The sequence below is a fragment of the Nyctereutes procyonoides genome, unplaced genomic scaffold (assembly GCF_905146905.1).
Source record: "Nyctereutes procyonoides isolate TBG_1078 unplaced genomic scaffold, NYPRO_anot_genome, whole genome shotgun sequence".
In the NCBI taxonomy this organism is placed as follows: Eukaryota; Metazoa; Chordata; class Mammalia; order Carnivora; family Canidae; genus Nyctereutes; species Nyctereutes procyonoides.
Genome location: NW_026575035.1, coordinates 12,639,356 through 12,655,714, shown reverse-complemented (window position 1 = coordinate 12,655,714; position 16,359 = coordinate 12,639,356). Strand labels below are relative to the sequence as shown.

Sequence of the window (16,359 nt, the reverse complement as noted above, 5' to 3'; positions counted from 1 at the left end):
CCTTGATCTGTGGGTCTTTGTGCCATTACCACCCTGTCTTGATTACTCTAGCTTCATTGATTCTAGACCCATTGTTTCAGTTTTTACCTTTCGGGTACTCTAATTCCCCACTTGCACCCAGCCTGGCTGCATTCAAATATTATCATCACAAGTGCTGGATCTTCATCTGAGCCTGCATGAATAAACACCAGGGGTTAGAATATAAATGCTACAGATTTCCATTTGTTTTTATTCTGCACTGTACATTTATCAGGGGCAAGAATATTTTTAGGCTCACTGATTAACGTTTTAGTAATGACTTTCTGAAATTCTGTTTTCTAATTGTAGGATAACAGTCATCCTAATGTGCCACCAGATGGTGTCTCTTTAAAATCGGTGTCCAGCATAAATATTGATCAGCTTAGAATGAAAAATGAGGAACGGATGCGAAGACTGAATGAAATTCAGAATAAACCAGTTAATACAGGTAAATAGCCAGTCTTGGTGGACTACAGCATATTCTGTAAGAACTCAAACCTGTTTACAAGGAAGTTCTCACTAATGGCTGGGGCTGGGGAGAAGAGATGGGATGAATTTTGAAATCCCTTTGAGTTATAAGGCCTAGAATCATAGACACTATCCAGGAAAACCTGGACTTTGGATCAGCTTTGCATCCGATTCTACCGGAGGGTATGCTTTTTCGAGTGGATTCTAAACAGACGGAATTTTTATTAAATATATCCAAGCTTTCTTTGCTTTCAGCAGGAAAGATGCTGGTTAGTATCAGCACCTCACTTCCCTTACTGAAGTGGGGGATTATCCGAAATTAACTTGAAAACTTGGTGTTCTTTAGATAACACATCTATTATAAATGTATAGTACTATGAAGATTTTTTTTTTTACTTTTTTGCTTGGCTTTCAATACCACAAAGCAAAATAGCCTCAGGTGGTTTCTTTTTAGAATAGAAGCCAAGGGTGTGGTATTTTTTTTTTTTAATTTTTATTTATTTTTGATAGTCACACAGAAGAGAGAGAGAGGCAGAGACATAGGCAGAGGGAGAAGCAGGCTCCATGCACCGGGAGCCCGACGTGGGATTCGATCCCGGGTCTCCAGGATCGCGCCCTGGGCCAAAGGCAGGCGCTAGGATCCCGGGTGTGGTATTTTCATTAGGACCATGGTCTCCCCTTGTTTGGGTGAGCAGCAGGTTGAAGTGTGCTCACGGAGGGCAGGCAGGCAGGATGGTTCCTTAGGCAGCTAGTGAGCCCCTTGATAGAGTGATCTTTTGGGAAAATTCCCTTTTAGTCTGTTGAGCTATATACAGTAATTTTCTAATAGTGATTTTCCTATCTTTAACACTTTATTAATTTAAAACTAATACTCCTACAATCTCCAGCAGTCAGGGTATCAGATGTATTGGTGGTGATACCACACCAGATGCCAGCACATACGGTTACCTGATGGAGCATATCTTACCTGAAAAAATGTGGATCAGTGGGAAAACAATTCTTTTAATCTGTACTGAGGATGACCTATTCCTCAATTTCTTTTAGAACCAGTAGAGGTAATTAATATTTAACAGGAATATGTTTGTTTAAATTGAGAGAAAATAGAACATTTGAAGAATCTTACAGGTTTTCAACTTCTAAACTTCTTTTTAACATTGTCCTTTCAAACAGGAGCTTTTTGGTACGATGTGGATTGATTGCTCATTAAATTGACTGCACATACCCCTTTGCTGGGCTAATCCTTCACAGACCGGGAGATGTAATTTAAAAAAAAAAAAAATGACATCACAGGGTAGGAAGACAGATTTTCCTATTCTATCTAATAAGTAAAATACAGATCTAGAAGTTGAGTACATGCAATTAAAGAATGAAACATAAATTAAGGATCTACCTTTTAATGGAGTTAGACACCAGCCTCCTAGATTAGGTAAAGAATGGAAGTAGTTTCATCTCTTGTCTGCCTGTCTAGTGCTTTCCTAAAAGGACTTCATTTCCTTAAAGCATTAACAGGTTTGACTGACTTCTAAAACTTTGCTAAATTTAAGACTGCGTACACTTCTACAGTCTCCTTTGCTATCTTTGGAATCCCTGTGGGGTTTGTACCATGGATTCACCTTATTCACTTGACCATTTTCTTCCTACATCTAAGATAAGGGGCCTGGACAAAACAGTACTGTGTAGAATGAAATACTATGGAGAACTGCAGGGCTGGAACAGGTTAAATTAAGGGAGATGTGTGTTCGCTTCACCTCCTTGCCACCAGTGTGCCTCTTGCCTTTCAGATGATGAGAGCTCACTGGTCGACCCTGATGACATGAGGCACATGGGGGACGATGGCTCAGACTCTGCAGCAGCCGAGCCCTGGCTGCGCCCAGGTACCTCTGAGACGCTGAAACGGTTTATGGCAGAGCAGCTGAACCGGGAGCAGCGGCAGGTTCCTGGAAAACCAGGCACTTACAATTGGCAGGGCCTGTCTACTGCCCACGGTTAAAATAAATCGGTGTTGGACTCAGCAGTGCCTTTTTAAGGTGAAAGGAATGTCACATCTGAACCTTAAATAATATTTGTGCTACTTTGGGCTCCTACCTGGAAGCCTCTTACACAACCATCTGTGTATAAAGGTCTATTTTTTCCCATGATGATATATAATGATGTATATTATGTATATAAATAAAAGGCAATGATTAATTTATAGATTGTAGAATCATATAAAATTATTTTTGCACAATTTTGCCATAAATTGGGGTGGTAATGAACTCTTGGAATCAACTACCGTATGTGCATTACTTTAAATTCTGCCTGTAAGGTAAGGTGAATAAAACAAGTGTCTTAACAATACTGTACAACCAGAATATGCTTGTATGTACATTTGCCATTGTTCCTCCTATTCAAAATAATTCATTTAATAAATACATTGGTTATAGCTGTGACTATTTCAGTTGCTAGGTAATGAATCAAGTGTGCTAGTTATTTCCATGTCATTTATAGCTATTCATTCAGTATAAGTGATGGGAATCATAACTGATTTTATTCCCACCCATGAGCCATATACTAAATATCAATCACATCTTTCTGCCTCTATTTTTATGCAAATGAGGACATTACATTTACTAATTTATATGACTTAACCACTTGATAGAAATAAAGTACTTATTACCTGTCTCAGTTTCTTATTTTAACTGGAATTGAGGTTTCTAGACAAGGTGTTTTAGAAGTTAGGAGAGAGATAGGAACCCCCAGGGGTCAAGGACAGACACTGGAATCCTTGCTGTGCCCACCACAGACCCTTGGATAAGTGAGTCAGTTTTCTGTCCCTCCGTAAGTGGTATTTTTTAAAAAGTAAAGATTAATACAAATTCTGGGAAATAATAATGCTTTGGTTTCAGTACTAGGACAGCTGAGAACGCCCCCAGGCCCTACTTCTTGCACACTGCCACTAATGGTGGACAGGATCAGACAGGTTTACTGCAGGTATGAAATTTCTCCATTCTGAATTTTAGCTGCATATAGATTTTATATTTAATACTGCGAAGGTTTTTCCTCTTTCATCTTCATTTGAAGGTATCATGAAAGCCTCTGTCTCAAGACAGGGTCCTGATACCATAGCATAAAATAACCACCAGGTCATTTCACTTACCCTTCAGACAGACTGGAAGTCATGGTGGTTCCCAGCTACCAGGGTGGGCGACTCCCAGCTCTAGCATCCAGCTGGGCTTGCACAGGGCTGTCTTGGGGGAAGAATATATGGTAATACCTCTAAATGCACTGTTCAATAACATCAAAGACTGAATACTTGAAACACAATCATTATCTTGTCATGTTCCATTTTTCTTCAGATGCCACTGTACCACACAATTGAACTAACTCCTAGGACACACAGTACCCCAAATGGGACGTCTGCTCTTCACAAACGATATAGCCTTATCTTGGGTTATTAATACACAAAATTTTAACTATGAATATCCTAGGGTTGAAAGATGCATGATCCTAATGCCAAAAACTGGAAACAAAATACCAGACTGAAGAACACCGAATTTGTGGTTCTTTCTCTGGCCGAGTTGTTCGGCTTTTAACACAGAATTAATGAAACATGGGGCTTGTAGATTACACAGGTTTTGATTGCACTGATGAAATAATCCAAAAACTTTATTGACCTATAACCTGATTAGAATATGCCAGATGAGAATCAATATTGTACAGAAAGTTGTACAGAATTTTTTTACATAGAAAACTTTACATCTGTACCATATACATTTTATCCATCTGAAAAAATTTTCTACATCCACTGTTAATCCGGAATGCTTGACAATCTTTTTTTTTTTTTTAACCATCAGAGCACAATTCACAGTATGAATACATTTCCAGTAAATCTAACTCCCCCAACCATGCCAGGTTTGTTATTTTAACATATTCAACATTAAATTCTGTACATAGAGTAAAATCTACAACAAGCCCCGCCACCCAAAAGAAAAAAGTGACAGCAACCTAGATTCATTTTGCAGTGATTCAAGTTTCTGTCCATGAAGGATCAACTCTATTTTAATGGCTCATCTTTAGAAGCCCTAAGAGAAGTATAACAGGTAGTTAGGTCAGTGGGAGGATTTTCTACCTTTGTTGTTGATCATGACAAGTGTCAGCCACAACAGCTTTCTGGGCATGTTAAACCCTCAAAATTCCACCCCCCCAAGGGCAAAACCAAAACCCCCACAAAATAAAAAAGACAAAAAAGTTCAACCCAAATATTTAGTGCATCTGACAAAATATTATAGGTATTTAGCAAATGAATAAGAAAATAAAGAAATTAAAATAAAACAGTGCAGGAAGAACTATATAATGTTTAAGATTTTTATATTACAGACCTGCATCTCTGTACATTTTTCACAGAAGGATGATTACCAGTATCTCAGATAGCCTGAGTGTGCAAAAATCTTCAGAATAAGAATACCATAGTTGCTAAATATCTTTTACCATGAACAATAATTTCTTCTTCTCCCCCCCCCCCCAATTATAAACATTTTATCCTTCAAAATACAGCTCTCCTGAGTTGTACTTCTTGTAGAAGTTCAAATCTTTACATCTGTAGTTCTTTGGGTAAAGTTTTACTTCCACACCTGCCAAAAATATGTGGGGCTCTCCCTACCGCCAAGGACAGGGAAGGACACATGAACACGAGCTGACACTGTGGAAACAGGCTTTCTGCTCAACATGAGCCCAACGTGACAAACAGAATCCACCAGATGACTAAACAGGGACTGGAGCGTTGCAAGTTTGAGTTACAGTTCTAAGCATCTTTACCAGTAACCCTCAAACACTGCAATTCAGAGAAACCATTTTTCAGGTAGGAAACCTCAGCTCCAGGGTCCTTTTCAAGAGCAGAGGGATGTAAACGCCAACAGAAAAATACCAAGTTGCCATCATTGCTTGTTTATTCCAAGTTCCTGTTCAGGTGGTTGTGATATCTGAAAAACTACTCCAATTCGCAGAAAAAATCTTCTAAGAACGGCACGAAGTTCAGGAATCAAGTCAAATTGCATAATTTCACATAAGAGAGGGTAGTAGAATGACGCGTGAGCTTTAAACTGGGGGGAGGGGGGGATAAATTTCTCCATTAGTATTGCTTGCATTCCAAACCACAGAAGCTCAAAATGCCTTTACAGTCAAACCACTTTGGGGCCCCACACTGATCAGTGAGGACAGAGGAAAGGCATCTGCATAAAGCAATGACTATACTGATTATGGAACTGAAAGAGCAGTAGTCAAAAGACTCACTTAACACAAACATTATTCACTTATCTATCCTTACTTTGAAAAATATTTTCCATCATATTTCCTTGACAAACTTATGACAAACTTTTAGTACTTATTGCTTTTGCTGGATAAAAAGCAAAAGTAAGAAGACAAGCAAGAACCAGAGTTGAGTTTTTATAAGCTATGGCTAATTGAAACAATCTTATTTCTTAAAGACAATTTTAATTTTTAGGGAAAAATTCTACCTAATACTGCCCTATTAAAATTGCAATGTCCAGGCAAATACACATTCCACGTTTATAGTTCAACTGAAATGACCGTCTTTGCTGGAGTTCCTCAATCTCTGAATACAAATTGCCTGCCTATACCCTTTTTTGCTCTCCACACCCCAGGAGGGAAAAGGAAGCCTGCAGTGGAACCAGACATGATGGGGTTCGGAGTCCTTCCCGGCCACATGGCTGCCTTAGGTCACTTCTCCAAGCTTTATCCAGCCCAGGAGTCAGAAGGAAATGCATGTGGACTAGAGTACATGACTTGGGATGAACATCCCCTGGCACCAAGTCACACTGCACAGCCCCTCTGGGGTGCTATTAACCACCATGTCCCAAATCTCAGGCTACCTCACTGCATTTTTAAACCAATTCAGGGATCATGGCAACCTGTTTCCATTTATGAGCTAAGTTGCTGTATTTTTTTTAAGAGTGAAACATGTATTTTTGAAAATCTGAAATATGTATATTTAGTTATATATTTTAACTTATAAAGATTTATAAAATATAATTTATATTTAATATATAAAATACAAATATTTTAATTTATCTTTTCTATTGGCTTCAAATTGTTAAATGAGTTTATGGCCCATTTGCTAGAGGCTCTGTTACAAGGAACCAATAAATATGCCAAAGGAAGGGCTGGGCCTGGGACCCAGAAACAGCCTCAGGTGTAGAGGCAGAGGATAAAGCTAGAGGTTGGGCAGGATGGCAGTTTTCAAAATGGGGCAGGAGAAACTTCAGTGGTCAGGATGGAAACTGCAAAGTGTGGGGGAGGATTGATTCCTTCGCTACTGATCCCCTACAAAATCACTGATCAGAGAAAAAAGCACAGTGAGAAGGGCAAAGACTGCAGGGCCAATGAGACAGGCCCCTGTGCTCCGGGACGAGCAGCAACACGAGCAGCAACATGGCCTGGGCTTTGCTCAATGCCCCCCCGCCCCTGGGGGCAGCGGGCCTGCAAGCTGGTGCCCCTGCCTCTGGCTTGGGCACAATGCTGGTCAGGCTAGACCTGCTGGGCTGGAGAATACACCTCATACTTACCCTATTGTCGCTTATCTTTAGAACTTTAGTGAGAAACAAGAGCAGTAAGTTAGTCCAGGCTTCCCGGTGACTTTCTGATGTTAGAGTGAGGAAGTAACTCAGGGCCTCGCTGCAGACACTGTTAACAGAAAAGACTCATTTTTACAAGCGCTCCATACCCGCTGCTCTGGATGTTCACAGAGACAACAGCTGGGACGAGGCGGGTGGGACTATCTGTATCGGAACTGGTTAGAGTCTGTCTGCTTACACCAACTAGTGCCAACATAAACGTATCCTTTTTTTTCTTTTTTTTTTTTTTTTTATCCTTTTCAAATTAAGAAGAAAACCAGACCTTAAAAGAAGCTGCTGCAATTTATCAGGAAACTTATTTTTCTAAAAGTTTCACCGAATTTCAGAGCCCCTATGCAGTAGCACATTTAAAGCCTGGTGTCAAGAAACCGAGGCTGAAATCTGGGGTGGCTTTGCAGGTTATGCACTGTGAAGGTGTAGATGCTTCTGGGTCTTAAAAGTCTCATCCGTAAAATGGGGAACAGGGACTAAGTCATCTCTCAAAGTTTTAAAATGTACTTACTTGGTCTCTGAGAACATATTTCCTGGGAATATAAAAAAATACAACGCAGAAGACAGCATTCTTCCTGAATGGCATGTTTCATTCTTAGCATGAGTTTAAAATTTGAAGGACGGAATCTTAAGTTGTCATGAAGTAAAAATAGAATGCAAGAAAAATAACACTAACAAGACTCCAAATATGTTTTCAAACTAAATGCAGGCCAGCAGGTTTTCACTTTCACATGTGATCTATTTGTAAACATAGTTATCTGCGACATGAAAAGACCTAAAAACTCTGAAGTTTTAAATTTTAAGAGAGAAAACTTTCTCCCTGTCCCACAGCAGCAACGACATGAATTGCTCATGTCCCCCCCCCCCCCAATTGCTCATGTGCAAAAGTGCATCCATCTCTAAGACTGTATTTAATTTGCACGATTCTTCCTTGGGTCCCAAGCTGTCTGCACAGTCCTGCAGTGGGGCTGAGGCATGGACTCCACCCCAAGTGCAAATCTAGTGGCCCTTTCCTATTCTGTACCACGCAGCCGCAGACACGTGGGTCAAAGGCAGAAACTCAGCCAAGAGTCTTACTTTAAAAGCCTCTGCTGGACCTCCTCCCAGGCACTAACCCGGCTCTCATCCATGTACATCCGGAAGAGAATGCGCAGCCCACACGCCAGGCTGCTTGTCTCCTGCTTTAGAAGGTTAGGTTTGGATTTGCCTTTGAAGCCTGCAGAAAAGGGAAGTTTCCAGGATTAATTTGTGAAGGCATCTTACAGAAAGACAAAACCACCTTGTGTGAAGGGATATATTTTTTTAATTTTTTTTAATTTATTTATGATAGAGAGAGAGAGAGAGAGAGGCAGAGACATAGGCAGAGGGAGAAGCAGGCTCCATGCACCGGGAGCCCGACGTGCGATTCGATCCAGGGTCTCCAGGATCACACCCTGGGCCAAAGGCAGGCGCCAAACCGCTGCGCCACCCAGGGACCCCTGAAGGGATATTTTATGTACGCTCAGCTCTGGCATCTGCTGCTTACAAAGCACAGCTGCCCTGAGGTTGGGGCTTCGGCACCCCTGAGGTGGCCCACAGGGACAGAGCTGCACAGAGGCACACCTTAAGGATGTGGGGGAAATCAAATCAGGCTGGAGGTCCAACTGGAAGGCGATTTTTATGTTTAAAATTTCCTGTCCTTTCAAGCTGGGGGAGATGGGATGCAAAACCATGTGGGGGCCTGGGAAAGTGAAACTCTTCCAGTGAAACTGCACTTGAAAGCTTATTACAGCTTACAGGAGGGCTTCTGGATGAGCAGGGCCAGACCACTTCAGCAGGGAGAATGTTTCAAAAGGCCACGGGCACCATGAAGGGCCCAGAGCACACGGAAACCTGGAGCCTGGGGACTGTAGTAGGAGCAGTCCCAGCTGAACGGCAGAAACAACGTGGGTTGAATAAAGGGTATAAAAAAAAAAATACAGACTACTCTTCCTAGAGGTTAGATTGTAAAGGGAAGAGGATGAAGAAAGCCATGGACTTATTTGGGAATTAAACAATTTTAGATCTAAAAAAATATGCAAATATAAAGTATCCAACACTATTTTACAGAGTTTGATGTTTAATAAACATTAGCTCCCTTCTTGTTTTCTTCATATTCTACTACCTCTCTCTCTTCCAGTACTATCTGTTACCTAATAGGCACCAAATAACTATTTCTTAAATAAAAAATGAGATGTCAGTATAATCATTACATTTAATCATATTTGCATTTTCAAACTTGTTCAAATATAGGCCTCCCTCCCTCAAAACATTCACTTCCATTCTGAGTGTGGCCACTCCCAGATAAGCATGGAGATATCATTTGAATACATGTGCAAGGGCAACCCCCGTGGCGCAGTTTAACGCTGCCTGCATGCAGCCCAGGGTGTGATCCTGGAGACTCAAGATCGAGTCCCACATCAGGCTCCCTGTATGGAGCCTGCTTCTCCCTCTGCCTGTCTCTCTCAAGAATAAATAAATAAGATCTTAAAAAAAATGAATACATGTGCAAGATTTCATGTTTGGGACTTAACACACTTTTTCTCAAAAGGGCAGCTTTTAGTATGTTAACAATATCAACAAGGAGGCCCAGGCTGGGTGAACAAGATGAAAAAATAAACAGTCAAATCAGGCAAATAACAGATTGTTATTGTTAACAAACAAGGGGAAAACACATCTCCTCTAACAGTTAGCTTATTTTATTACATATTATAATGTATCATATGTAATATGTATTTTAGTATATTAAGTTTATTACAGATCAGAGAAAGGCCTGCCTAGTAGACTGCCTTCCTACTATTATTAAGGTAAAAAGTTCCAAGAGTGAAATGCATTCGCCTGGATTATAAAATCAATGAATTCTGGCAAGAGTACACCCCTGGTGCACAACCATTAAAGGTGAACATCAAAATGTGGTACTTGTGCAGCTTACCTGCTTTCCACAGAGCGGTCCTCTGTTCATTGTTGGAATTAAATGCTTTTGCAAATCTATGTGACTCTAATAAGCAGTCCAGTAGCTTAAAAAGTTGTTGTGATGTTAAAAAGCGGTACATTCCTTGATCTTGAGTATCAACTCGAACATCAAAGTCCACAGCATCTCTCTTTGGAAAACAAATCACCACAGCACACACACACACACACACACACACAGAGTCACAAATTTTAGTACATTTAGAACTCAAGGCTCCCTCAAAGATAAGTTTTACGAGCAAGCCACAGAACTTAAACCTCTTTTATTTCAACATAAAATAGGAAAAGGTCCTTCTTTTGTTACGTAAATTTCCAGAATCTTCCTTCCAGGCATCCTAGTCATCAAGTATCTTTCCAATTCCCCCCTCCTACTTCCTGACCTCAGGAGTCCTGCCCCTGCAGAGCCCACAGCCCTTCACCATTCCTCACCCCTCTTCTCAGTTTAGACTCCATGGGATCCGGTTATAATATTCTCTCGCATAATCCCTCACTCTTTTTAGATTAGTTGGCTGGCGAAACACCTACTCCAATCTACACCCACACAACAAACATGACTGGAGAAAACAGTTTTAATCCCAGCAGGCTCTAGGTGCTACCCCGTAATCCTGCACTGTGTCCTTGTCTGCTTTCCTGGATGACTAGCTCCTGTTTCCTCTTCTTTCAAGTACCTACAACTCTCTTCCCAACCTTATTTGGTGGATGATTTTTCTTCTCATCTCTATCAGAAGAGACCTCCCACCAGCGAACGGACCAACCTTCCTGTGTTAATAACCCACACAGTTTATTGCTTTCCTGTTATGATGCATGAGTGGCCAACCCCCCCCCCCCCCCCCCCCCCCCCAGGGACTGGCACTAGATGCTACCCGCATTCTGCATTCAGTTCTCTCTCCTCCCTGGAGAACACTCATCAGGGAAAATACTGCAATACTGCCAATCTTAAAGACAAAACAAAGCAAACCCTTCATCCTCTTCCAGCAATTATCCTAGTTCTATTTCTCTCTTCCCCTTTAGAGTAAAACTCCCCTTGACAGAGTTATCAATATTTGCTGTCTGCAATTCTGTTCTTCTCTTGTACCCATTTCTATAATGCTTTTGTCTTCAACATTACAATTAAACACAATGTCAAGGTCACCGAAGTCTACCAAATTGCTAGAGGGTGATTTTCAGATGAAATATAACTTGACCCATTGAGCATTTCACAGCGATGATCACATTCTCTTCCTTAAAACAGTTTCTTTGTTCCGGTTTCCAGAACACCACGGTCTCTTGCTTTCCCCTTGCCTCAAGGATTCTTATTCTCAGGCTCTTTACCAATTCTTTAACACCAGGAGTTCTAAGCACAGAAGCCTCAGGGCTCAGTCCCCCACCCTCCTCTCAAACGCTGTCCACACTTACTGCCTCAGGCATGTCGTTCAGTCCCATAGTTTAAAATGGCATTTCTATGATGGAAGAGCCCCCCAATCAAATCTCTAGTGTGATCTCTGCTCGGAAGCCCAGACTGAAATCCAACTTTCTACTCAATGTAAAATCAGCTGTCCTCCCATGTCCATCCATACCTGTGCAGCGGCTAGGTTTTCAGCATCTTCCTTCTTACTTGTGGCTGGGAAGAACACAATGTTGTCGATAGTCTGGATGAGTTCCAGCTGCACAACACATTTAATCAACAGGGCGGCAAACAATTTTTGTTCTGGAAATTCTGTGAGGAAACCCACCCCAATGCACATGCAAACAAAAATTATTTTGAATTCTTTATAATTTCTATGACATTACAATGCTAAGGAAACATTCATATGTATGAAGGTTACTTGCACATATCACACTGAGGACATACTGCCTTTGCACATAAGCACTACTCAATAAAACTTTAATTTTTAGATAAGACTTAGAAAATTAATTTTTTAAGTAAACAAAAATATTCCGAATGACTTAGAAGAGTAAATAATGTTCAAAAAGGTCCCACTACAATTTTTATAATAAGATTTAGGTTATTCTCTGATAAAATCTAACAAATGGATTAAAAGCTAATAAGCATTTACCAGAACTCAATTCTGACCTTGGAATATAGGTATTATAAAAACCTATACCAAGAGAAAACAACAGGAAACAGAATTGTGAGAAAGGAAGTGAAGGACAAATGGGGTAATACTGTGGGTTAACCAGAGAACGTTTTATTTGGATCCAGGTTAGAAGTTACAGCTAACTGTGTTTTCAAATGCACGCATAAGCAAAGAAGTCTATAAAAAGTTATGCTAAGTACATGGTCACAAAACTAAACAAATTCCAAAGTAACAAAATGCTCTCCACACTGCACAGGTGAGATGAAACACAGCTAATTCCTCTAGCCTGAACAAATCTGCTCAACAAGAGGTTTCTGACAATCCACCAGCCTATAAGGACGTGTTTACAGAAGAACTTTCCATTTCATGACCATACCAGTTAAGCAAATGCAGAAGCACAAGGTCAGAAAAGAGGACTCAACTACTGAGATGCTGCAAGAGCTGCTCAGCAGCGCTGACATGTGGCTCAAAGGGAGGCCCAAAGTCATACCTGAATCCTGGGATGTCAGAGCCAGCTTTCCCAGTGAGCTTTCCAGGAGGCCTAAGAGAAGCAGCCTGTTAACTACTAGGGCAATTGCTCAGCACTGGATGACTTATAATCCTTCAGTCTCTACTTTTGCTTTTAATTACAAATTCCCTTTTGTGGCACCAATTTGTAGAACTTAAATTCATGTTTTAGAGACTTTAGGAGTAGCTAAACAACATGCATAAATTTATTCTTATTGAGATCATTAATAAAGGCTCCCTTCCAGGTAGTTTTCAGAAATGCTGTTGTATTTAATACTTATTACTACATCATATGAGAAAGAGGGAGGGAGGGAGGGAGGGAGGGAGGGAGGGAAGGAAGGAAGGAAGGAAGGAAGGAAGGAAGGAAGGAAGGAAGGAAGGAAGGAAAGGAAGGAAGAAGAAGAAAGAAGAGAAAGAAAGAAAGAAAGAAAGAAAAAGCAGCCTCAAGTTCCACAACTTCCACAAGTTCCTCCTCTTCAGTGTCTTTTTCATAGCAGTGACACATAGAGTTGACAAGTGCCAGTTGTTCCTTCACTTCCCCCATTCAAGTCATAAAACTCAGAGCCTAGAGAAGGCTCCTGGCCGCACAGCTGGAACTCCCAAAGAGACCTGGGAGTAGGCTGATGTCTGACAAGATGTCTTCTCATCAGTTCCAACATCAGCTGCTTAAGGGCAGGAAGGGCTTTCAGCAAGGGGAACTGAGAGTACTCCTGATGAGCTGATGAGGCTCCACTCTGATGGAACAGGTGAAGCTGGGCCTCTCCCTGCTTTCTGGTGTCCTTGGAGGATAAGGATCTTAACTTCAGACTCACTGGCAATGACCAGCAGCGTGTTTGCGGACAATATCTATTTGGACAAATTTTACAAGGGTTGGCTGACACTGCTAGTGTTATATTAGGTTGACCATTTCACTGGTTCACCCAAACCAGGCAAAGATTAACTAGTGGGACAGCAGGTATTGAGCAGAGGCTAGATGGGGCAGTGGTGTTTTCTGAAAGTATACAGAGAGAATGAGCTAGCTAGCTGCCCTGCAGATAGGGTGAAGTACTCAGGGCCTTGTTATGATTCTTTTCTCTGAGTAGGAGAAAGTCAGAGGGCATCACGCGTCCACTAAGTGGAAGGGTTAATGGGAAAATGGTGGCCACTTGTTCTTCCCCCAGCTCTACTTATTTTGAGTCAACAAGCCCATGGTGAACTTTTCCTAAAGAACTTCAAGGGGAAAGAGATCCAGGATGTCTGAGAGAAGGAAAGGAGCATGGGTCCTCAGCTCAGGATGGTAGGGGAGCAAGCACTCTGCTTCAGTAAAAGGTATGTTCCTAGATTAGTCATGTGAAAACTTTCTCATGTGTCATAACCATGTCCTTCCTTTACAAAGCCAAGTATATTTAAATTCAGTCTTGGCTAAGAGAAAAGCCATGCACTATTCTGTCCTCATCGCATGCTCCAGGGCAGACTAAAGCTGTTATGGATTCCGGCACAAGCCATGCCACTCTCCAGAGAACAAGAATAAAAACAGAAAATAAGCCACTGACCACTACCTATCTTCCTTTTAGAAAGTTAGCAAAACACAGTGATTAAAGCTAGAAACTCCTTGCAAGTACGACACCAAATCTGTCTTCTCTCAAGAAAAGTATAAGCACCTAGGATTAATACAAAATTCCTTGAAAGAAAATGAACACAGAATGGATCAAGGACCTAAATGTAGCAGTTAAAAGAATAAAACTCTTAAAAGGAAACATCAGGAAAAACCTTCATGACCTTAGATCTGGCAATGGATTCTTAGCTATGATGCTAAAAGAACAACAAAGACAACAACAAAAAACCCAGATAATTTGGATTTCATCAGAATTAAAAACGTTCTGCATAAGAAGACGTTATCAAAGAAATGATAAGACCTACACAACAGGAGAATATAAGTATCTGCAAATCATCTATGTCATATAGGTACAGTATCCAGAGTGTGTAACAAACTTACAATTCAACAACAAAAAGAAATAACCCAATTAAAAATAAGCAAATTACATGAATAGATATTTCTCCAAAGAGACATACAAATGGCAATAAGCACATGAAAAGATGCTAAGCATCATTAATCAAGATGATTATACAACACTGTGAATGTACTGAAAATATTGTTTTGAAAAGATAGATTTATTTTAGAGATAGCATGCACACACAGGGGGAAGGGCACAGGAAGAGAGGGCATATCAAACAGACCCACAGGTGAGTGCAGAGTTCGATCCCAGGACCCAGAGATCATGACCTTAGCAAAAACCAAGAGCTGGTCCCTCAATTAACTGAGCACCCAGGTACCCAGAAAATGGTTACTTTTCTTATGTGCATTTCACCTTATTTTATAAAAGCAATTAAAGTTGTCCTGTTTTCCTCTAGAAAGGAGATGGCTTTTCCTTGGTGTTATAATTTTCCTTCAGTAAATAAAGTTGGATCAGTTTTGTAAAAAACAGAAGAGGTTCCCCTGCTTTGTGAAAAGAACTAAGAAGGTGAACAGAGGAGACATGGTGTAGAGCAGTTGAATGTAAAGAAGGCTAGCTAGCTCCACAGAAAGCTGAGTGCTCCTGCTTAGAAAGCACTCTAGAGAAAGGCCTGTCAGGCCCCACTGTTGCAGAAAGAATATGGGGCTGACATGCAGAAGGGACTGGAGAAAAGACTGATGTGCTTGAGAAAAGACTTGTGTCTAACACAAACATTAGCTATAAGCATCTGTGGAAAAAGCTGGTACACTACAGTTAGTGGATGTCCAAGTTGGAACAAACACAGTAACAAAGTGACCACGCCATCAATTACAGCACATATTTATTAATAACAAAGTAAAAGCAAACATTTCATCCTTTTCCTATGTAAGACAAAACACACTATTTTTATTAGGAAAAAATAACTCACTTGCTGTATGTTTAATTTTGCTGACTTCTTCGTTCACAGTAGAGACAGAAGCCAATGGTGCTTGCTGTCTATTATCTGCAGATCTTGGCTGAACAGAATCATGAATATCTACAGATTTCTGTGATATTGTATCCTAACAAAACAAAAAATTCATTGTAAGTACAAAGAATAAAGCTTTAAAGATGAAAACAGTTTTGAAAAAAATTATGTATGTCACTATGAAGAGGACATTCTACACAGAGTGTGATTATATACACAATGAGAAAATTATTTAAAGTTAACCTATGCATCAATAAGAGCTGACAACCTTTAAGAGAAAAGTTTCCTTTCTGACCCTTATTTGTCTTGGTCTGGTACCACCCAAAAGCAATAGGTAAAAACGCTAAGCTTCACTGTGTGTAAAAACTAGTCAGTGATATCCATGAAATGTCATTAAATCTGTTTAAACAGAATACACGTATGGCACAGGTGGGGAAGGTTTCTGCAAGCCCTGTGTAGGTGGAGCTCGGGAAAGCTTTGTAGGGGTGAGTTTAAGGAAAATATGTTCTGTCACCCAAAGGAACTGGCAACCAGAAAGGTCAGTGAGAAGGTGACTAACTACAAGTGTGGTAGTGAAGAAAAGCTGACGTTTATGTCCCAAAGAACTAAATCAGCCTTTGACTCCAGCAGTAGGGGAACCTTGGAAAACCAAAGAACACTTGAACAAAGATTTTCTGATGTGAAAATGGAGAGGTCACTTTCCTTGTAAGCGATTAAGGATAAGATAAAAAATGGAAAGCACTAGCACAGTGTCAGACAAT

General features: G+C 40.6%; 2 protein-coding genes across 16 annotated transcripts in view; one reads left to right on the top strand and one right to left on the bottom strand.

Annotated features, from left to right (window-relative positions):
- The window catches only part of CSPP1 (centrosome and spindle pole associated protein 1), a 126,346-nt gene extending 123,203 nt beyond the window's left edge, over nucleotides 1-3,143 (top strand). For all 14 annotated transcript variants that reach the window (XM_055318270.1, XM_055318269.1, XM_055318259.1 and 11 more), the window contains 2 exons: nucleotides 328-466; nucleotides 2,268-3,143. In XM_055318270.1, the coding sequence (XP_055174245.1) occupies nucleotides 328-466; nucleotides 2,268-2,476 (348 nt within the window). In that variant the 3' untranslated portion in view covers nucleotides 2,477-3,143. The remainder of the gene's footprint in view (nucleotides 1-327; nucleotides 467-2,267) is intronic.
- A 972-nt stretch (nucleotides 3,144-4,115) lies between these two features.
- Nucleotides 4,116-16,359, bottom strand: part of ARFGEF1 (ADP ribosylation factor guanine nucleotide exchange factor 1) — a 143,164-nt gene continuing 130,920 nt past the window's right edge. The window contains exons 34-39 of one of the 2 annotated variants that reach the window (XM_055318213.1): nucleotides 15,560-15,692; nucleotides 11,651-11,790; nucleotides 10,057-10,225; nucleotides 8,184-8,322; nucleotides 7,047-7,164; nucleotides 4,116-5,564 (exon numbers count right to left, since the gene is read on the bottom strand). In XM_055318213.1, the coding sequence (XP_055174188.1) occupies nucleotides 5,400-5,564; nucleotides 7,047-7,164; nucleotides 8,184-8,322; nucleotides 10,057-10,225; nucleotides 11,651-11,790; nucleotides 15,560-15,692 (864 nt within the window). In that variant the 3' untranslated portion in view covers nucleotides 4,116-5,399. The remainder of the gene's footprint in view (nucleotides 5,565-7,046; nucleotides 7,165-8,183; nucleotides 8,323-10,056; nucleotides 10,226-11,650; nucleotides 11,791-15,559; nucleotides 15,693-16,359) is intronic. The other variant, XM_055318214.1, reaches the window with a different exon arrangement.